Source organism: Lutra lutra, chromosome 8, assembly GCF_902655055.1.
Source record: "Lutra lutra chromosome 8, mLutLut1.2, whole genome shotgun sequence".
NCBI classification, from domain to species: domain Eukaryota; kingdom Metazoa; phylum Chordata; class Mammalia; order Carnivora; family Mustelidae; genus Lutra; species Lutra lutra.
Window position 1 is genome coordinate 125047132 of NC_062285.1, and position 22294 is coordinate 125069425.

Consider the following 22294-nt stretch of genomic DNA (forward strand, 5'->3'; position numbering starts at 1 on the left):
ATGAAAAATTCATAGTCTAAAGTGAAGCGAAATGTTTGTTTACAGTTTGCATATAATTTTGTTATTTTTTTAGCAGACTTTATTTTTCAAAACAGCTTTATGTTCACAGCAAAATTGAGCAAAAGGTAGAGATCTCTCATATATGCCCTGCCCCCTACCCAGTGTCCCCCTGCCACAACTATCGTCATCCCTCACCAGAGTTGTACATTTGTTACAGCTGATAAGCCTACACTGACATGTCATCATCACCCAAAGTCCATAGTTTACATTAGGGTTCGCTCTTGGGATGTATAATTTTTTTTAAAGATTGATTTATTTTTTAGAGAGAGTGTGTGTGTGAGCGTGCAGGCACACGAGTGGGAGGAGGGGTAGAGGGATAAACTTACACAAAACCCAGAAGCTAAACAGTAAGGAATTGACAGATTTAGTAGATTAAAAAAATTGAAAACTTCTAAATGATGAAACATGCAAAAACAAAGCTGAAGATGGACCAGATGAAAATTTGTAGTATTTCTAGCAGACAGTAGACAAATGTGCATTATGTGTAAACAAACAACTGCAAATTAAAAACAAATAGACAAACTCAGGAGAGAAATCAGAAAAAATTTAAATGCAGTTTTCAGAAGAAGAAATGCAGATGACCAGCAGACATACTGAAAGTTGCTCAGTCTCACTAACGACCAGAGAAATGCAAATTAAGCCAACAGGTTGCCATTTCTCATTCATTGGATCAGCAATAATTAAAGAGGCAAGGGCATTCAGCAGTTGCTTTCAAACTCTGCTGTGAGAGTATAAATGCTACAATACAGTGTTGGAACAATTTGTAGATACTTCTTGGCATTTTGATTGTGCATAGTTTTTTTTTTTTTTTTTAAAGATTTTATTTATTTATTTGACAGAGATCACAAGTAGGTAGAGAGGCAGGCAGAGAGAGAGGAAGGGAAGCAGGCTCCCTGCTGAGCAGAGAGCCCGATGCGGGACTTGATCCCAGGACCCTGAGATCATGACCCGAGCCAAAGGCAGCGGCCTAACCCACTGAGCCACCCAGGCGCCCCAATTGTGCATAGTTTTTGCTCCAGTAATATTACTTCTAGGAATTTGTCTTCCAGAAGCATTCTGAAAGCGTGCCAAGGACTTGTGTACTCATCATTGAGCATTGTTTGTAATAGTAAAAACATAGAGACAGTGTAGAAGTCCAATATTAGGGAAATGATGAAATGTATACCATGAAGAGACCCCTAAAAACAATGAAGTAGACTTATTTGTACTGACATGGTAAGATCTCCATGGTGATTGCCTTTATGTGAAAAAAAGCAAGAATACACAGAATACATGCACGGTAGCATTTATGTGAAAAGGATAAAAGGGCAAGTTGGAGTGTGTGTGCGTGTGTATGTGTGTGTGTCCATCACACTGAGGAGAGAGTAAGAAGGAGTGAGGAAGGACTGGGTGGGTGAGTGGGAGACTTTGGCAGTTAGGAAATTGAAATACAGACTTAAAAAAGCAAAGCAAAACTTTTCCTGTGTTTTCGTTCTAAAATGTCAAATAATAAAAATTCATCAAAGTCCCTTTCTTTTTCAGGGGCAGCCACAATGTACACAAGATACAAAATAGTAGAGAAGCAAAACCAAACCAGCTATTTCAGCACACCTGTTTTTAACTTGGTGTCACTAGTTCTTGGATTGGTGGGATGTATTGGAATGGGCATTGTAGCCAATTTCCAGGTATGTCCTGAGGTGATTTGTGTTCTTGGGGATGATGGAGTATGTGTGTCTGGAGGAGAGAATCAAGAACACAAGAGGAATGCTTGTGTCGGTATCAAGTAGTTGATGCATTTATAAAAGTTGGGATAGTTTGCTTCTTAGAAACAAATCTTTCTCATTTGTAAGTCAGTGCTTACTGGGAGAGGTGGGGTGCATGTTTGCATGGTTATGAGAAACTGTATTTTGCTCCATGTTCTGGGCTCTGCATTGCTCCATGTTTATTAACATGGTTGATGGGTTGGGAGAGTGGGACTTCAGTCATTGTTTCATTAAAAGTGTGAAAATATTTGGGGCACCTGGGTGGCTCAGAGGTTTGAGCCTCTGACTCTCGATTTCGGCTCAGGGCATGATCTCAGAGTCCTGAGACTGAGCCTGCATTGGGCTCCATGCTCAGCTCAGTCTCTGTCCCTCTCCCTCTGCTCCTCTCTCCGCTTGAGCGCGCGCGCTCTCTCTCTCTCTCTCAGATAAATAAATAAAATTCTTTAAAAAAAAAAGTGTGAAATTATTTGTGTGTATGAGCATGTGTGTTTACCAACTCCCAAAACGGCATCTGATCTCTTCCTTTGGCAGGTGAGGATATAGGTAATGAGGTTGAAATTGTTTATTCAGGGTTACTCAACTCATTCATTACAGAGACAAAATAGGGCCCCAGTGGAGCAAATTAGCTTATACGGTGACTCCTGTGGAATCTACCAGATAAATTCTTACTGTGCGGTTTTACTTACTGTGCTTATTTTATTCTAACTAGTGGACACCTGTTCATCCCGAGGTCTCTTTCAGGAAGGCATGGGAATTGTTTGTCTTTGGAGAGATTATTCAATATTTAAAAAATATTTATTGCATTTCACATTTGTACTAGTTATAATAGTCCTTCCCTCCTAGGGCTATTGTGAGGATTCCAGGAGCTGATGCACAGTAACCATCACTAACTGATATACGTGACAGCCACCGTGGCTGTCACCATTACAGGCTAACACTGCGCTGGTCTTGCTCTCTCTACCGCTATGGTTTTGTTTGTTTGTTTGTTTTTGTTTTTGCTTATTTGTTTTTTAAAGATTTTATTTATTTATTTGTCAGAGAGAGAACACACAAGCAGTGGGGAGGAACAGGGGGAGAAGCAGTCTCCTTGCTGAGCAAGGAGCTCACCCGGGACACGATCCGAGGACCCTGACATTCTGACCCGGGACTCGATCCAAGGACCCTGACGTTCTGACCCGAGCAGAAGGCAGACTTGACCAGCTGAGCCACCAGGTGTCTGTCTCTCTGCCACTTTTTTTTTTTTTTTTTTTTTTTTTTTTTGTGGTAGCACAAAGGGAGCTCCAGCAGGAGGACTTTTGGTTCAGCCCAGGAGGACCCCTGTAACTTTTTTCCCCACCGGAAGCAGGCTGATCTTATGTGTTGCTTATTTTCACAAAAAGGTGTCCGCCTTGGCCGCCAGCCAGCTGCTAGAGCATAGGTACCCCGGGTGAAGCCGCAGCTCGGGCACTGCACTTGGTATTGATCCGCGAGGGTAATAACCTTGGGCTTCCACCGGTGTCATCTGCTTTCCACCCAGCTGCTAGTGCCCCCGCCTGTCTGAAGCCGCCTGCATGAAGTCAGGAGAGTCACTGTCAGAAGGGTCTGTCCCACCTGCACATGTGCCCTCATAGAATCGCCTTTTCTGGGGGGCTGCCGTCTGTCCATAGGGGACATAGTACAGAGCTCTGGGAAACTCCGTGCTGTGTTGTGTGGGGTGGCGTGGCAGACACCGTTCCTTACACTGCACTATTTCTCCGGGACCACCCACAGGGCAGGGATGGTCTTTTGGGTCTCTGGGCTAACGAGTTTTCTTTTCTCTTTTTTCTTCTTTTCTTTTTTCTTTTCTTTTCTTCAGGGAGAGAGATTGGGTGCGGGGGTGCGGGTGGTGCAGAGGGAGAGGGAGAGAGAAAATCTCAAGCAGGCTCCACGCAAGGCTCAATCCCATGACCCTGAGATCATGACCTGGGCCCAAATCAAGAGTCCCACGCTTAACCAACTGAGCCATCCAGGCACTTCACGAGCTTTAATTTTTGAATGTTATAAATCCACAATTACTGTTTCCTTGTTAACACTGAAAGGTAGAAAGGGGGAGAGGCAGGTTTGTAGCCTCCCTGGAGCAAGTATACAGGGCTTCAGGGAGGGCACTATGAGAATAGATTTGCTTCTGGCTCCATTTCACTTTCCTGCCCTCTTTGTCCTTTTATGGTGAAATAAGACAAAGGCTGTAACACATGGGTGCAGGTGACATCAGTCACATGCCGGAGACTCTGTATTTTTATGATTGCATGCATTTGGTTTTTCATGACAACCAATTTATTGAAAATTTCCTATGGGGCAGAATTTATGAAAACATTTAATGCTTTAACTTCTGTCATCCCAGTAATGACCTTAGAAGTCAGGTGATAGTATTTTCCTCATTTGCCAGTGGAGAAATGGAGGCCCAGAGGGCTTCATACTTGCCCAAGATTGCATGAGCACAGAAAGGCAGAAGTGAACTTTGAATCGAAGCCATCTGTCTAGAACCTGTGGGAAAGAGTTAATTTCAATGCCAGAATGGGGAAACCTCTGAAAGAAAAAAAGCAAGTACACAATTCACAGTTCTAGTACCGGAAAGCATGATGGGAAAGAAAATGGAATTGGAGAGCAAGGGGAAGACGTGGAACGATATAATCGTTAGTAGATGGTGGATATGAATTATTCAGTGGGTAAGAGTATATGGTATATGATATCCTCTCACCTTATTCTCCAAATAACTCACGTGATGAGCAGAACAGCTGTCAGCTTTTAAACCAGAAAAGGCAGATGTTATAAAGAACACTTGGAAGTCAGATTCATCAAACTTGTGGTTCTCTTTAAGGATTCTATGAAGTGATTACATCTTAACAAAAACCAGAAATGGGATCTTAAACTTTCCTGAGAGCACAGTGTTTGCCTTGTCATTGTTCCCATAAATAAATCTTTACAACTTCCTTGTTTGATATCCTGTAATTCCTTTTCAGCATGCCCTGAGCAAACCAACTCTGAGCTGTTCTTTTCCCAGGAATTGGATGTGTGCGGCCAAGAGAGCTCTAGAGCTCTGGCTGTCTTGGGGTGGGGAGGGGTGAGAGAGGAGTGGGGGGAAGGGGTGTCAGGGGTTGGGGGGGCGAGGGTGGTTCTTGAGTAGGACCAAATTACACTCATCAGATGTTCTAGGAGCTGTCTGTCCTGAGCTGGTTGGGTGGGATGGCTACTTTTTGGTGTGTCCCCACAAACCTTTCTCAATGCTTTACTTTCCTTCAAGAAGTTTTCCAAAGTTTAACCCTCGCAATACTCTAGGTTTCTTTTTACTATCTTTTAAATTAACAAGAGACTTTTGAAAAAGAGATCCAAAAAGGGTGCTGGATTTTCATTTTTATCCTCTATCCAAAATTCATGTCTGATCTAAGAATCATTTCCCTTCGAAAAGACATCTATGATGAGAGAGCATGTACAGGGGAAAAGCACAGGCAAATACAACTCATGCTGACTCAAGAAACTTCTGATCCAATAATGTCAGGGTTAATGTGGGGGCAGTGAATTTGCAGATGGAGATACTAAAGGATATATTGGATCAGAGGAGATTGAGGAAGCAAATTCCCTGATTGTGCATTTGGAGGAAACAGAGTATATAAATTCAGGATGTTAATTTATTTAGCATAAAAAAAATAGCCTGTGGAAAGCATCAAGAATCTCAGAACGTTATTCCTGAAAATGACTCATTAGCAGAGGATGCCTTGCCTTTTGTTCCTTTTCCCTTCCCCAAATGTGCCTAACATTCAAAGGGGGGAAAAAGATCTGTGTTTTCATTCTTTTGTTTTATTGGTTCAACATTGGTTTTATATTTGGTTTAATGCTGTTGGCTTAGTATTTTTTCCATTTTCCTGAGGTGTCTTTGACATATAAACTTGTGTTAGTCTAAGGTATGTAACACAGTGATTTGATACATGTAGATATTGCAAAATGATCAAAATAAGCTCATTAACGTATATCACCTCTCATAGTTACAGTTTTTTTTTTCCTGTGATGACAACTTTAAGATTTACTCTCTTACCAAGTTTCAAATATAAAATATGGCATTGTTAACTGTGGTCACCACACTCTATGTTACATCCTCAGACCTTCTATCTGGAAGCTCAGTCTTTTGATCTTTCTCACATTCTCCATCCCCACCCCTACCTCTCACCTCTGACAACCACTGATCTGTTTTCTGTATCAATAAGTTCAGTTTTTCATTTTTTTTTAAGATTCCACATCTAAGTGAGATCATACAGTATTTGTCTTTCTCTGTCTGACTCATTTCACTTAGCATAATGCCCTCAGCATCCACCTATGTTGTCACAAATGGCAAGATTTTTTTCTTTTTCATGGGTGAATAGTAATCTGTGTGTGTGTTTCACATTTTCATTATCCGGTCATCCTTTGATAGAAACTCAGGTTGTTTCTATATCTTACCTATTGTAAATAATGCTGTAGTGAACATGGGGGTGTAGTTGTCTTTTTGAGATAGTGATTTCATTTCCTTTGAATTATTGCTATTTTTCACTGTAGTAAAGTACATATATAACATAAAATTGACCATCTTAGGGGTGTCTGGGGGCTCAGTTGGTTAAGCATCTGCCTTTGGCTCAGGGTCCTGGGATGGAGCCCTCCCTGCTCAGCAGGGATCCTGCTTCTTACCCTTTTCCCTCCCACCCTTAGGCTTACTCTGTCTCGCTCTCTCTCTCTCCAATAAATAAATAATATCTTTTTGATAAATTGGCCATCTTAACCATTTTTAAGTGTACAGTTCAGTGGTTTTTTTTTTTTTAACTCCTTAAGTACTTAAAGACATACAAATATTTTAAAGGGCATAGAATGTATTTTATTTCTCATATGTAATTTTCCTAAATCTATATGCCCATGTTAAGTATCCTAGGAATACAGAATCTATACCTATAAGTAAGCAATTGATATTACATGTTGTAGAATGTTAATACAACCTTATTTTATTATAACATAAATCAAGCAGTGGATTTTCCCCATTGTTGCGAGGTTTGATTCCAGAAATAAGTTTCCTGAGAAAATAAGTTTGACAGTTTAACAATAACCCACAACCCTCGTGATCTCAGGGTCCTGGGATTGAGCCCCACATTGGGCTCCTTGCTTGGCAGGAGGCCTGCTTCTCTCTCTCCCACTTCCCTTGTTTCCCTCTCTCGCTCTGTCTGTCTCTGTCAAATAAATAAAATAAGTAAAATCATTAAAAAAAAGAGAAAAGAAGTTTGACCCAGGGTCCTGGGATCAAGCTGGGTGTCTCAGTCAGTTAAGCGTCTGCCTTCAGCTCAGGTCCTGATCCTTGGTCCTGGTATTAAGCCCTGCCTCAGGCTCCTTGCTCAGTGGGGAGCCTGCTTCTCCCTCTGCCTGCTGCTCCCCCTGTTTGTGCTCTCTTTTCTCTCTCTCTGTCAGATAAATAAGTAAAATCTTACAAAAAAAAAAAAAAAGGAAAAGAAGTTTGAAAGTTTTTTGTTTTTTTTTAATCTTCCTTTCCATGTGGACATTAAAGATTTGATATTTGTGAGCAGATGGAGAACACCTTGGTTCTGGGCAAGCCTGGGTGGCTCAGGTCAAAGAAAATCTGGGAGGGATGGGGTGTGGATAGTGAGTTGGGTTCAGTAAGGGTCTGGGGCCCAAACCAGCGTCTCTTGGACAATACTTTAACTTGTCCCCTTGCAAAGCTCACATTTTCAAGTTCAGGCAGAGACTCCATTGTTCAGTCCAACGTCACTGTTACACCGGAAGGTAGGTGTCCATTGCACATTTGGAAGGAGCCTAAAGTGAGCTCTTTGAATGGTCCGTCATGAGCATAGTTATGAGCAATACCAGATTCTGAGCCTAGATGCGGTGTAGGGGTGCCTTCTGGTTGAAATGGCTGGTTAGAGGATAGGGGGAACAGGGCCTTGACTTGAATCTGCCTTTGCATGGCAAGAGCAGTGTGTTTACTTAGATTTGTGTGTGCATGTGGGCTGCCTGGGGGAAGACAAAGAGATTATTGAGGAGCAAGGAGCCTGAAAACTCTAAGCCACACTCGGCATGTTCATGGAACCAGTTGTATACTTTCAAATGAAATTCATCATACAATCTTCAGTGCAAAACTGCAAGGCAGAAATTATTATGCCCATTTTACAGGTATAGAAATTGAGGTGATAAACTAAGGTCACAGAGCCCAGTGGCAGAGTGGAAATTTTTTATCCAGTTCTGCCAGACTCCAAAGCCCACGATGCTCAGTTCTCCCACCTCTGAGGCAGACATCGCTCTGTCCCTGTCCAGTGTCCCCACATTTGCTGAGGAACAACTAAGAGCATTTACTTTAGGGTTTGGAAGGCATTTCTCTTGGTAGTCTTTTGCAGGCAACCACATTTTCCAAGGACAGGTGGGTGCATCTGTGATGACTGTGGTGTTGAGTAGCCCAGCGTGGGTGGGGGCGTAGGTCTTGCTGTGTGCAGACTCGCGCAGAGTAACAGCTGTTTGTGACTCTCTCTCCAGGAGTTAGCTGTCCCCGTGGTCCACGATGGCGGCGCCCTTTTGGCTTTTGTCTGCGGTGTGGTCTACACGCTCCTGCAGTCCATCATCTCTTACAAATCATGTCCCCAGTGGAACAGCCTGTCCACGTGCCACGTGCGGTTGGCCATCTCTGCCATTTCCTGTGCAGCCGTGGTCCCCAGTATCCTTTGCATATATGTCAGTGTCTTCACAAGCTTAACCCTTCTCCCACTCCCCCAGAAGAGCATGAAAAAAAAGCAAAGGTTAACAGGCGGGTGTCCACATGCTTCAGAAGAACAATTGGGAGAAAAATATACATTGTTAAGGAAATACCTCAACATTGTCTGGTTAGATCAAAACAATCTTTGGGGGGAAATGTGTGCGCAAGAAGGATGGAAACTTACCGCAACACTTTAGTCTGTTTACTTTCTTTCCAACAGGAAAGCCATGTGGAAATATTTATTTTTCTTTGTAGTGCTTGGTCAAAGACACCAAATATTGATATTGTACTTAAAGTAACCACCCTGTGAAGTCCCAAGAGCCGGTACTCTGCTCATGCTGGCGATTCATTAGGTAGTTCAGTTTACTCGTCTGTGTTAAGAGGTTTTAAAAAACTCTATCATTTATTTCTAAGTCATTTGAAATACATTTAGGTTTCTCTCGTTATCACTGATTCCAGTTTCAAGATGAAATCTCATTCCATCTTCTAATTCAACAATGTGAAAATAAAATATCAATTTTTTGGCTAGGGCGTTTTTGTTTGAAGGAAATGAAAGCTTGATCTTTTTTTCTTTCTAGAGGTATTTAACAGAAAAAAAAAAAAAAGCTGTGTCTTCAAGATGTGGAAAATTCCCCATCTTTTGCAATACCATCTGCAGTCCTATCAGAGAAAAACTGCAGAGCCATCAAAAGATGGTGATTCCTGTCAGACTGTAGGAAAATAGCAACTATTTTATTAGCAGCGACTTTGTTAGTCTGGATTGGGTTGTGGTATGAAGTGGGCAAGCTTGAGTGAAAACGCACCATGTGTTTCTAAATAGTAAGTTTTGTGTTTCTCTTTTAAAACAGAAGCTATACAAAATGTGAAGTCCAAGAATGGTTGTGGGTTTTTTTTTTTTTTTCGTCTTAAGGAAGGAAATTTTTAGTTAGAAAATTTCTAAGCGCAGAGGAAGCAAATCCTACTGTTGAGAAATTTAAACAAATATGCGCTCCTTACAAAGATAGCTCATTTGCAATTTCCTTCTTTATGGTTTGAAGACATTCATGTTTCTCTCCAAATATATCTTCTTGAAACTTTGAGCTTGTGTTAGTTGCAAAATTTATAGTATCATTGTTTGAAGTGTTAAAGCCAGTTTCTTGGTGTAGGAAACCTTTTCTTGCTTCCAACTTGAGAGGCACAACTCTAGATGTTAAAATCAGAGAGAATTTTTAGCGAGAATAAGCATTTTAGACCTCAAGTGTTTAACATATAAATAGTTCCCATCTCTAGGCGGTTCTTAGGAGCCACACCAAGGGATAGCTTCCCCTGTATTAAATTAACTCAAGGGGCCCCTTCGACTCAGGTCATGATCCCAGAATCTGGGGATCAAGCCCCACATCAGGTTCCCTGCTCAGCAGGAGGCCTGCCTCTCCCTCTTCCACTCCTCCTCCTGTGTTCCCTCTCTTGCTGTTTTTCTGTCAAATAAATAAATAAATCAATCTAAAAAAATAAAAAATAAATAAATTAACTCAAACGAATTCATCCACATGAAAAGGTCTTTTGTCCTAAGCATTAGTGTGGTATTTATGCCTCTTTACAAAGATTTCTTAATATCTTTAAAATGCCTTTGTCTCTTCTTACTGCCATAGTTCTATGAAACATTGTCACTTGACTCATGAAGAAACTAAAGCACCGATGAGGCTAGGATCTTGCTTCTAAGCCTTCCCTGTGAGCCTATCCATCTTGCACCTGGCTTCCAAAGCTTTCACAAGTCTTCACAAAATCACTCTCAGCATAAAGCCCAGGTTCCTTTGCTTGAGACACATAGTCTGAGCCTGCCTATTGAGTATTTTTTTTTAAAGATTTTATTGATTTACTTATTTTAGAGAGAGAGAGATAATCTAAAGCGGACCCCTCGCTGTGCTTGGAGCCCCATGTGGGACTTGACCTCACGACCCTGAGTTCATGACCTGAGCTGAAACCCAGCTGAACCGCCTGAGCCACCCAGGTGCCCCATGAGGCAGCCTATTTTTCTGACCTTATTCTAACATGTTCTCCCCTGGACTTGACCATTTCCTGTTCTCTGCCTTGGCCCATTCTCTTCTACCTGGCTGGATTATCCTCCTCCACCTGGCTTTCCAGAGCTGAGCTGTCCAATACAGTGGCTGCCAGCCACACGAGGCTACTGAACGCCTGAAATGTGGCTGGTCCCCATGGAGATGGGCAGTTAAGTGTAAAAACCACACCGATTTCAAAGATGTAATAAGAAAAGGAGAATGTAGACTACCTCATTACTAGTTCTTTATATTAGTACATGTTGAAATGATAATATTTTTGATATATTGGGTTAGATAAGATATATTCTTTCTTTTCCTTCCTTCATTCCTTCCTTCCTTCCTTTCTTCCTTCCTTTCTTTATTAACCCATAATGTATTATTTGCCCCAGGGGTACAGGTGTGTGAATCATCAGTCTTACACAATTCATAGCACTCACCATAGCACATACTCTCCCCAATGTCCATAACTCAGCCACCCTATCCCTATGCCCCCACCCCCCAGCAACCCTCAGTTTATTTAAAGAGTCTCTTAGATAAGATATATTATTAAAATTAATTTCATTTGGTTCTATTTATTTATTTTTAAGATTTTATTTATTTATTTATTTATTTAAAGATTTTATTTATTTATTTGACAGCCTGAGTGAGAGAGACAGAGAGCAAGCACAAGCAGGGGGAATGGGCAGGCAGGGGAGAAGCAGGTTTCCTGCTGAGCAAGGAGCAATGCCGGGCTGGATCCCAGGACCCTGAGATCATAACCTGAGTTGAAGGCAGCCGTTTAACCAACTGAGCCACCCAGGTGCCTCAAGATTTTATTTTATTTTTTTTTTTAAGATTTTTTTTTTTTTTTAGGGGCACCTGGGTAGCTCAGTGGTTAAAGCCTCTGCCTTCGGCTCAGGTCATGATCTCAGAGTCCTGGAATCGAGCCCTGCATGGGGCTCCCTGCTCAGCGGGGATCTTGCTTCCTCCTCTCTCTCTGCCTGTCTCTCTGCCTGCTTCTGATCTCTGTCTGTCAAATAAAAAGTAAAAATCTAAAAAAAAAAAAAAATAGATTTAAAAAAATTATTTATTTGACAGAGAGATCACAAGTAGACACAGACAGGCGGGGGGGGGGGGGGGGGGGAGGGGACGGGGAAGCAGGCTCCCCGAGCAGAGAGCCCGATGTGGGGCTTGATCCCAGGACCCTGAGATCATGACCTGAGCTGAAGGCAGAGGCTTTAACCCACTGAGCCACCCAGGCACCCCAAGATTTTAAGTAATCTCTACACCCAACATGTGGCCTAACCTGACAACTCTGAGATCAAGTCACACGTTCTACCGACTGTGCCAGCCAGGAACCCCTCATTTGGTTCTTTTTAGATTTTCTTTAGTATAACTACTATAGATTTTTTTTTTTTTTAGAACTTTATTGAATACACTCCAAGGGAGAAGCGGGTAGGGCAGCAGAGGAGAAGCTGTCTGCCTATAGTAGAATATTTTACATTACTCACATGGCTGGCATTAATTTCTGGGGGGACACTGCTCTAGAGAGCTCCTCAAACCTCAGTTTACATTAGGCTCAACTCAGTGAAGCCTCCCTCAAAGCCCATTCCACTCTGAAGTCACGATTTTCCCTGAGTCATCGTCTTGCCCTCCCCACCCCAGCACGGTACCTGATAGGCAGAAGACAGGACTCAAGAACAAAGAATTAAGAGGATTTTAAACTATTAGAAACAGAAATATGGTAATGACACGACCAGAGAATCTTTTCTTTTGAGAAACCGAGAAGTGTTAAGAATTGCAAAATATTGGGGGGTAGGGAGGGCAGGGAGAAGAGGTGCTGACTCTGAATTCAGAGGAAATTCTGAACTTGGCACTGACTCAAAGCTTTGAATTCGTAACTGTTTGCAAAAGCATTTTAAAAGCATCTCATCTCTAGCTTTCTCTTTTGCCTTTATAAGCTCCATCAGAATGTCTGTGCAGACAGCACACGGAGGCTTTAGCCTCAGTCCCTGGCACCGTTTGACTGGCTTCTCTGGGTACCCCCCAAGGTCAGAGGTAGGGTGTAGCTCTTTGATTTGTAAACTCTGGGCTGGGAAGGAAGGACTCTGGCTTACACCCAATGACTTGATGGAATAAGTCTGTTTTTTAAAGACAGTAGTTTGAATCTGTAGCTTGTTTTTGTAGAAGAACCTTGGTAGTTTGTGATGCTTTGGTACTTTGAAATGTTAATTTTTCCTTAAAGCTGATGCCTTGAAGATAGGATTCTTAGGGCAACAGTATTTTTTTCCCCAAAAACTTTTGTTTAGGGAAAAGAGTATTTTAGGAGAAAAGTCCTCAAAAAGTACCCATCTGTCATTTTGTTTTTTGTTTTTGTTCTTTTTTGAATTAAGATTTTATTTACTTATTCGAGAGAGAGAGACACAGCAAGAAAGGGAACACAAACAGGGGGAGTGGGAGAGGGAGAAGCAGGTTTCCCGGCCAAGCAGGGAGCCCGATGCAGGGCTCGATCTCAGGAACCTGGAATCATGACCCTAGCCAAAGGCAGACACTTAACAGCTGAGCCACCCGGGCACACACCTCCGCCCCCCCATCTGTCATTTGGACCAAATTTAACAAGCACAGTGGAGCAAAATGTAGCCACAGATGAAAATTTGGCTATACATAGCTGAAAAGGTATTGATAAGGAATGACTGTATGTCCATATTATAATTTAAATGCTGTCACAATCGAACTTAAGGTTTGAGATTATGAAAAGCCGATGTAACTGGTCTGATTGCAGAAATGTTGGTATTAACATTTTAACACTGTGATGATTAGAATAGTCTTAACATTAAAAGACCTGGGTTTTTGTTTTTGCTTTTGTTTTTTTGGAACTTCCTTAACAATTGCCCTTTTTTTAGTGATTGCCTGTGCTTCACTAATTTCTATAACAAAGCTGGAGTGGAATCCAAAAGAAAAGGTAAAATTTAACTCATCTTCAATATGATTGTTGAACCTGGTTCCTGGGGATTATTCTCAAAATTATTTTCAAAATTTTGAGTTCCTAATTGAATTTCCTTATCAAAAGAGGTCAGACACTTAATAGAAAGGGGCCGATGTGAATTAAGGTGTATAGAGGTCCGAGGAAGCAGTGAGTGTTAAGCAGAAAGGGTGAGACCCGCTCCAGCACAGAGGGCACTTTGTTTTAGAATGAACCGGAGAATAAACGTGGTCAGGTCTATCTTCTCGGGCAGGGAGTTTGTGCAAAGTTTTAAGAGGTAGGCAGAGAGGATCCTACTTGACGTAGGTGACCAGGATAAGCTTCTGAAGGCTTTAAACAGGCAAGTATTGAAAATATATTAGCAGGTAGCTATTTGTCAGCAGCAGTGCTGGGATAAAGGGCTGAGGAGAGAGCCTGGAGTTAGGGTGGCAGGGAGAAGGCAGTTTTCTAGTTTAGATTTCAAATCAAGATTCTCCTAGGGGGTTCAACATCACTTATCATCAGGGAAATGCAGATCAAAACCACAATGAGATAACACCTCACACCTGTCAGAATGGCTAGAATCAACAACACAAGAAACAAGTGTTGGTGAGGATGTGGAGAAAGGGGACCCTTGTGCACTGTTGGTGGGAATGCAAACTGGTACAGCCACTGTGGAAAACAGTATGGAGGTTCTTCAAAAAGTTAAAAATAGAACTAGCATACGATCCAGTAATCACAGTACTGGGTATTTACCCCCCAAATACAAAAACATTAACTCAAAGAGATACATGCACCCCTATGTTTATTGCAGCATTATTTACAATAGTCAAATGATGGAAGCTGCGCAAGTGTCCATCAGTAGACGAATGGTTAACGATGTGGTATATATATACAATGGCATATTATTCAGCCATAAAATGAATGAAATCTTGCCATTTGCAACAACATGGTTGGAGCTAGTGAGTATAATGCTAAGCGAATAAGTCAGAGAAAGACAAAAAATGTATGATTTCATATATATATATATGGAATTTAAGAAACAAAACAAATGGACAAAGGAAAAAGTGAGAAAGAGAGATAGACAAACCAAGAAATAGACTTGTAATTTTATAGAGAACAAACTGATGGTTACCAGAGGGGGCGGTGAGAGAGGGTTGGGTGAAACAGGTAAAGGGGATGAAGGCGTGCACTTGCTGTGATGAGGGTGATGTATGCAAGTGTTGAATCACTGTATTGTACACCTGAAACTAACATTACACTGTATGTTAATTATACATACATACATACACACTGTATGTTAACTATACAGAAATTAAAATAGAAAACTTTAAGAAGAATAAGTAAAAAAAAGATTAGCCTAGGGTGGAAGTAAGAAGGGGAAATATTTAATGGGTGCTGGCAAGTGACGAGAATGGAAGGAAATGAATCAAAGAGGACTTCCAAATTTTATCTTGGGGGGAGCCAAGAATCTGTCCCCATGAGCAGATAGAAGCAGGGTCCCAAACAGGAATAAATGATTCCATGCAGGGAAGGGGGGGTGGGTTTGGTTTTAGAATTGTTGACTCCAAGGCTGTAGTGAAACATGAAGGAGAATGGCCCAGTTGCTTGTGGAACTAGACCAGTGGGGGGACTGGGAACCAGAGCACAGGGTAAAGTGACTGGTAATTTCAGCCCTAACGTCAGAACTCCTGGAACTGAATGTTTGGAATTGAGATGGACTCATGCCATGAGGTATGCCCAGTGGTGGCACTTCCAAATGCCATATGGGAAAGGAATGTTGCCCAGGAGAGGAGAGTTGGTGGGAGAACACCAGTTGGTTTTTCAAGGGGCCAGGGTGTTACTGATGTTTTTCAGAAAGCAGTTTCAGTAAAGTGTTGGCTTTAGAAGACAATTGCAGGAGGGTAAAGAAATGGTGAGGGGGTGGTTCGTTCATTCAGCTATCAGTGAATGTTTGGAGGTGAGAGGAGGAGGAGATATAACATGGCTAGAGGGCCAGTGGGATCAGGGGATTTTTCACAGCAGGATTCTGGCAAGTGATGGAAGCCTGTGGAAGACTACGGAGAGGGGGCGCCTGGGTGATCAGTTGGTGGAGTACCTGTCTTCAGCTCAGGTCATGATCTCAGGGTCCTGGGATCCAGCCCTGCATTGGGCTCCCTGCTCAGCGGGGAGTTTGATTCTCTCTCTGCCTCCTCGCCCCTGCTCATGCTCATGATCTCTCTGTTTCAAGTAAAACAATAAAATCTTTAAAGAGAGAGACAGACAGAGAGATTCTGAAGAGACTGAAGATGGTGAGTGAGAGAATGATCCAGGCAGAAGTTTTTTAAAAATCGGACAGGGAGACAAACCATGAGAGACTGTGGACTCAGAAACAAACTGAGGGTTTTGGAGGGGACGGGGATGGGGGTTTGGGTGAGCCTGGTCATGGGTATTAAAGAGGGCACGGATTGCACGGAGCACTGGGTGTGGTGCATAAACAATGAATTTTGGAACACTGAAAATAAAACAAAATAAAATGAAAAAAAAAAAAAAAAAAAAGTCCTTTCTGAAAGCAAGACTTCCCAGCAGGGTGGCTTTGGGTGTACTTTACAAGTTCAGCCACTGGAGGGAGATCTTTCACCACAAATCAAACCAACCAGGGGCTGGAAAGGATTCCTTGAAGTATATGACCCAGCCAATTAAAAAATGTTTTCCATTTCATTTTCTACCTTAAAAATGTGAAAAGTACCTCATTTTCTGCTCACTCCATAAATCACCATGCTGCTCATGTATTATTTTCTGTTCTCAGTATCAGTGAATGCACATAAAACCCTTTACATTAATTCACTGAATGGAACAATGGCTTAGGTACTGCCCCAGACTTCTGTGGTATGTTTGGGAGCTTGTGTGGCACATTCCTGTGCATTAACTAACTTGGTAGCAATGGTGAGAATTTTAATATCATTGTCTCATTTCACATAGCAATTTGTGGCATTGCCACAAGTGTAGTAGAAGAGTCTGCACTCCAAGTTCAGTGTGCTTTCATTAAATATGCTAAAGAAATCCTCCCCCAATTCTGTTTCCATTTTTATAAGCCATCTTCACTGTCCAAGGGTGATAAAGGATGAGGTGGATCTCCTGGTAAGGTCACCAAAAGGAGGTAGGGGCCTCGGTTCTCTACCCCCAGTGTAGGCTGGTGGGGTTCTCCCCAGTGGGCATTGGATGAGGGCCGGGACGGATATAGACACACAAGAGGAGAGCGAGGAGCAGTGTCTGTGAGAGTTTGATGCACCACAATGAAATGTTCATGGACGAAAACTGGATCAGAGAAAGCACTCGTCACCGTAGAACCAACCTGCAACCTAGCATATTTGCATATTCATGCATGTAACCTATAGCAGAGCAAAAAGTGAAGTAGGAAAAAGATAGGTCACTGTTTGAAATCAGAGAACTGATGACAGTCCACAGGCTTAATCTGGCAGGTGGGCTCAAGTCAGAATGCAGACATGCAGTTTGTACTCAGACAGTTTTATTTTATTGTAGTTGAGGATGTTCCACAGGTGGAACTCACAAATGGGGCTTGAACTCTCAACCCTGAAATCAAGACCTGAGCTGAGATCAAGAGTTGAACACTTAACCGATGGAGCCACCCAGGCGACCTTTGGATGGTGTTTAAAAATGCTTTTGAAGTAATTTACCGCCTTTAAAAATCATGCACACGCACAGACTTTTTTTTTAATGTCTCAAAGCAACACCAGGGTCATATTTTCCCATTTGGTAAAAATGAAACTGAACTGATGACTGGGTTTGCCATTCTTCCTCTTTTTCTGCAACTGTCAGTCCATTTATTTTTATTAATTCTCTGGCCTCCATATGAGGAACCTCCAATTAAAGCCTTCCACTCTTGCTCTGCATTCTCTCATCTTTGCCCCCAATAAGACAGATACCATTTCGATGTCTCCTCAGCCTCTGCTCTGTGGCTATAAGCAGAACAGTGTTCCGGTAAGACATTTTCTATAGTAACAGAGAAACACAACAGCCAGTGGTGACAGCCACTCTTCTCTGGGTGCGAGCACTCATTTTAATAAGGCCCCAGAAGCTGACTTGATGTTTTGTTGTTGTTGTTTTTTTGTTTTTTGTTTTGTTTTGTTTTTTGACTTGATGTTTTTTAAGCATGCATTTCAACTTTGGGATTCCTAGCAGTGGGAGAGCAAGTCACGCCTTGAATAGAAAATTTTTTCTTCTCTTGAGCCCAAATTTGCCTCCCCATCTCAGCCGTTTTGTGGCCCTTATTCTGCCTCTTTGAAGTATATAGACTAAGTCTTAAAACCAGAGTGTAAGAGAGCCTCAAGAACGTTTTGGATAATTGCGCTCATGTTCTCATTGGGCAGGTGCCCTGATGTTCCTCCACCTGGACTGCCTCACTGTGTTTTCTCAAGGGGTTGATTTATGCCCACCCAACGACTTTCCTCTCTGTTCTGACCAGCTTCTTGTACACCCATTACAGGGAATACAGTGTATTTTGGCTAAATTCTGTTTCTTTATTGTTGCTTTTAGGATTACATATATCACGTAGTGAGTGCAATCTGTGAATGGACAGTGGCCTTTGGTTTCATTTTCTACTTCCTAACATTCATCCACGATTTCCAGGTAGGTATTTATCAGTTCATAGGTTATAAATTGCTGACAATTAGGGTTAAGAGCATGCCATAGAAGTTAGTTTATTCCCTAAGAAAAGTATCTCTAACTGCTCTCCCAAACAATGAAATTTTCATATGTTCTCTGCCCCCTGGATGGATGCTCATAGTCCTATATCCTGGTTATTAGCTTTCTGAGGTGGCCTCATTTACTAGTTCCAAATAATAGGAAATACATCCTTTGAATAAACAAAGTTTATTGTTGAAAACAAAGTTCGTTGTTGAAAAATGTGCCCAAGGCAGAGAGGATGTGGGACCTTATCAGGTTTGACAACAAAGAAAATCATACGTTTTGAAACAAATGAATTTTTAGCAAAAAGTATATAGAAAACCAAGAAAATTCTGTCAGACCCAATTCAAACTCTGCCGAAACCATAGTGAGGGCACATCTGAAGGGTGGGGGGCTCTGTTGCTGGCACCGATTTACCACCTCTTTCTTCTTTTTTAAAAAATTGTGTTATGTTAGTCACCATGTAGTACATCATTAGTTTTTGATGTGGTATTCGAAGATTCATTGTTTGCATATAAAACCTTCTTTGAAACCTTTTTCTTCTGTTTTTAATAGAGTGTCACCCTAAGAATATCCACAGAAATCAATGATGATGTTTGAAGAAAGAAGAATGATACCTCACTCAGTGAGAGTCACAGACAATTTCTGGAAGTGGTAGGGAGGACAGACAGGGTTTCCATGTTGCCCTGAGTGGAATGTATCTGCGGCACGTCCACAACTTGAATTTCTTTAAGAATTCCCAATAGTTGTACTATTTCCAAAGGTATGTTTTCCTAGAGAATGTAGAGCATTTATGACATTGTAGCAATGTTTTTATAATTTTCCAAGTAGACCCTTTTTTTACATGAACAAATTCATTACGGAAAAGAGAAGGTGTTACAGAAAATGGAGAGCTCTTATTTTTGCACAGATTCTGTTTTGTGTTTTCTTTGTGTGTAAGTGATTTGTGGAAATACACTAAATGAGGAATTCACTAACAAGTAAAATCAGGGCATACTCATTTTTAAATTTTATTTTTAGAGAATGAATGGTCTAATTTTATATCATGATAGCATTTATAAAGTTTGAGAATGATCATAAAGATTTAGTTAACAAATGAACACTAACAAGGATACTCTGATTTTTAAGTGAACTAAGCAAAGTGCTTCTATCAAACGGCCTTACTCTCGCTATGCACATTAACTCTAAGTGAACACAGAAGACCTCAGTTTTTAAATTCCGTCCCCCATGGGCCTCCCTGCTCACAGTGCCAAAGCCTTTACCCTTGCTGCTAACCTAACTGGCATTCCATAGTGGGCCCAGTTCCAGGTGGGATGAATTCATCAAGACAGATTAGAAAAGCTTTAGAACAACAATAAAATGGAGGCAAGCCCCTGACAAGGAAAACCTCATGGGATTCCGGATTGTTGTCTTTGCTGGATAAGCAAGGAGGGGAAGTATCTCAGGGACCATTTATGGAAGGTAGGATTATGGGAAGGAGAACTTTGGTTAATACTAAACCTCCACAAAAGCCAATCTGTGAAAAGCATTAAAAAGACCATTTTTAAAACCACCCTTTATTGTTACCGGCATAAAATGCTATCTATACATGCAGTCTGACTCAGGAGCTAAAACTCACGTCTCGAGTTCATTTCTTGCCACTAAGCCTGTGGAAGAGAACACAGGTCTGAGACAGAGGAGAAAGAGAGGGTGCAGGGTGCAGGCTATTTGCTCCTTCTTTCAATGTGGGTGGCTGGATGTTTGCACACTGTACGAGACAGGAGTCAGTCCTTTGTTAAGCAAGACCTACAGACTCCACCTTCTCACCCAAAGCACCCATGACAAAGGAAAAGCTAATGGTTCCAGAGCAAGAAGTGGGCCTTGACATGTTAAGGCTTAGATTTGAAAGCCGAAGAGAAGGCCTTCCTTCGAAGACCCTCCAGACCACAAATCTGCATCCAGCCGAGTAGGTCCAGACCTTGAGGATGAATGCCAAGGGCAGAGCAGCCCACCTAGACAGGCTGGGAGGGACTCTGAGAGTTTTGAGCACATCGTGGCTCCTCAGTAATGGTCTCAAGGGAATGAAGCAGTCAGCCAGCTCTGCAACGACCAACTGTGTCCCCTGCATGTTCAGCTGTGAGAACCCCATAACCATGTCTGAGTTTGTTGCAACTTGTAATGCTGTGTCTCCCCACGGTAACACCGGAAGTGAAACGATGTCAAGCATTCCTTATTCTGAAGATGGGGGAGAAGTGTCACTTAGCTGTGCTAAGGAACCTGAAGGAGAATGGATCCACGCTTGGGACTCAGTTCGAACAGACTTTCCCTACCTGTGCTTCTCATGATGCATTGTCATTCTTCATTTCCTTATCTCTCTGCAAGATAGATTCGGAGCTCCTTGAGGACAGAGTATGGGCCTTAATCTTTAACTTTGTAACTCCAGCGTTTACCAGGGCACCTCCTGGTCCATCCCTACTAGGAGCTTAATCAATATCATTGAATGAATGAACGAGTCAGTGAACAAAGGAAGGCATGACTAGGGATATTTGTAGTGCTGTAAAATGAGATTTACACTGGTACACTTTTTACTAGTTAAGTGATAAATGAATAGTCTGTATCACCCAGTAATGCTGACTTGCTTTGCTTTGTGTACTGTGAACATTTCAGTTGTTTGGGCTTCACCACTCTGTGACAACTCTCCTCAACCTGGACAGTTACCACTGAATTTCTTAGATGGGCTAGACAAAATGGTACACCTGGCTTGGCAAACTGAGAGCGCCAAAAATCACTGCAGACAATCACATTCTGCTGATTCCATGAAACCTCTAAAGCTGGTCTTATCCATATTTCGGGATTATTTCTAATTTCCATGAGCTTGCATTTCCTTGGACCTCATGGCTGACAGAGTAAAATAAAATGAAGTATTTCTTTATTTTAGTAATTTGTGTCTCAGTTCAATTACAACATGTCGACTAGGTACTACTATGAAGTCTATATATTCAGGAAACAATCTTGCTCTGCTTGGACCCCATCAAGATAGAGTGTAAATCTTGTTTTCTTCATTCCTGTAGTTTTGCATGTGGGTGCAGTGGTTCATGTTTGTGTAGAGACTCAAATATTAGGGTCAGAAGTTTGCATCACTCTAGACCCTTAGAGGTGAAGGCACCAGAAATCCAACTTAAAGTGTCAAAGAAGGGGCCTTCTATTGACTCAAGTCCAGGGGTGGAGCTGGCTTCAGGGATGACTGGATCCAAAAGTGGTACCAGAACTTCACTTATTCTCTCCTTCTCCTAGCTCTACTTTCTCTCTCTGTTGGCATCATTCGCAGGCAGGTTTCCCCCAGATGGGCGAGAGATGGCTTCTAGAAGCCCGAGGGCGACAACCTGTCCAGTGGAAAGAGGGGACCTCTGCAGAGTTCGCACAAAAGCCCGTGAGTTGAAGCTCATTGTCTCTGATTGGCTGGCTTGGGTCACGTGCCCATGCTCAGGGAGGTCTGATGCTCTTAGTCAGCCCTGTGTCACGTGTCCCCCTCTGGACCAGGGAGGGGCCAGCGGTGTCTGAAATGCTGGGCTGGTGGTGGGTGAAGTTGTTTCTCAGAAGAAAAGAATGGGAAATGGATCTGGGACAGACACAGGACAGTAGATAACCAACCCCCCACCCCTTGCCCGCCCTCCAGGGAAGGCAAGTTAACTTGCTTCAGGGTAAATCAAATGATACTTGCTGACAACCTTTTCAGGTTAAAAGAAGTAAATGTAAACCATTTGGGTAATAAACATGCCTTCAGTTACCTTCGAAGTTATGCTTTTCCCAGCTTGTGTTTTTATTTACCCCCCGTGTGGTTGGTCGGGCAGTTATCCATCACGTTTTAGATGAGGAAACGGAGAGAGCAGCTCAGGGACGTGCCAGAGGTTCTGCTGCCGCCTGGCAACGGAGTCCGGGCGGGGACTCGTGTTTTCCTGATTGCGAATCAAGTGGGTTTTTTCTTCCTCCCTCCCTTCCTCCCTTTCGTCCTTCCTTCCCTTTTTGTTTTTCTTTTCTTTTTTCCTTTCTTTTCTCTCTCTCTTTCCTTCTCTTTTCTCTTTTTCTTTTCTTTCTTCACTAACAGAGAATTCCACAG

At 42.2% G+C, this 22294-nt stretch overlaps 1 protein-coding gene across 2 annotated transcripts in view; it reads left to right on the forward strand.

Annotated features, from left to right (window-relative positions):
* The window catches only part of DRAM1 (DNA damage regulated autophagy modulator 1), a 42073-nt gene extending 19919 nt beyond the window's left edge, over positions 1-22154 (forward strand). Inside the window, exons 3-8 of one of the 2 annotated variants that reach the window (XR_007129396.1) lie at positions 1582-1724; positions 8319-8496; positions 13454-13512; positions 18049-18141; positions 18754-18961; positions 21506-22154. Coding sequence is in view for 1 of the 2 variants with exons in the window: in XM_047741142.1 (XP_047597098.1) it covers positions 1582-1724; positions 8319-8496; positions 13454-13512; positions 18049-18141; positions 18754-18798 (518 nt within the window). In the remaining variant the exon portion in view is untranslated. Of the gene's footprint in view, positions 1-1581; positions 1725-8318; positions 8497-13453; positions 13513-18048; positions 18142-18753; positions 21115-21505 lie in introns of those variants that run through there. The other variant, XM_047741142.1, reaches the window with a different exon arrangement.
* The last annotated feature ends 140 nt before the right edge of the window (positions 22155-22294 follow it).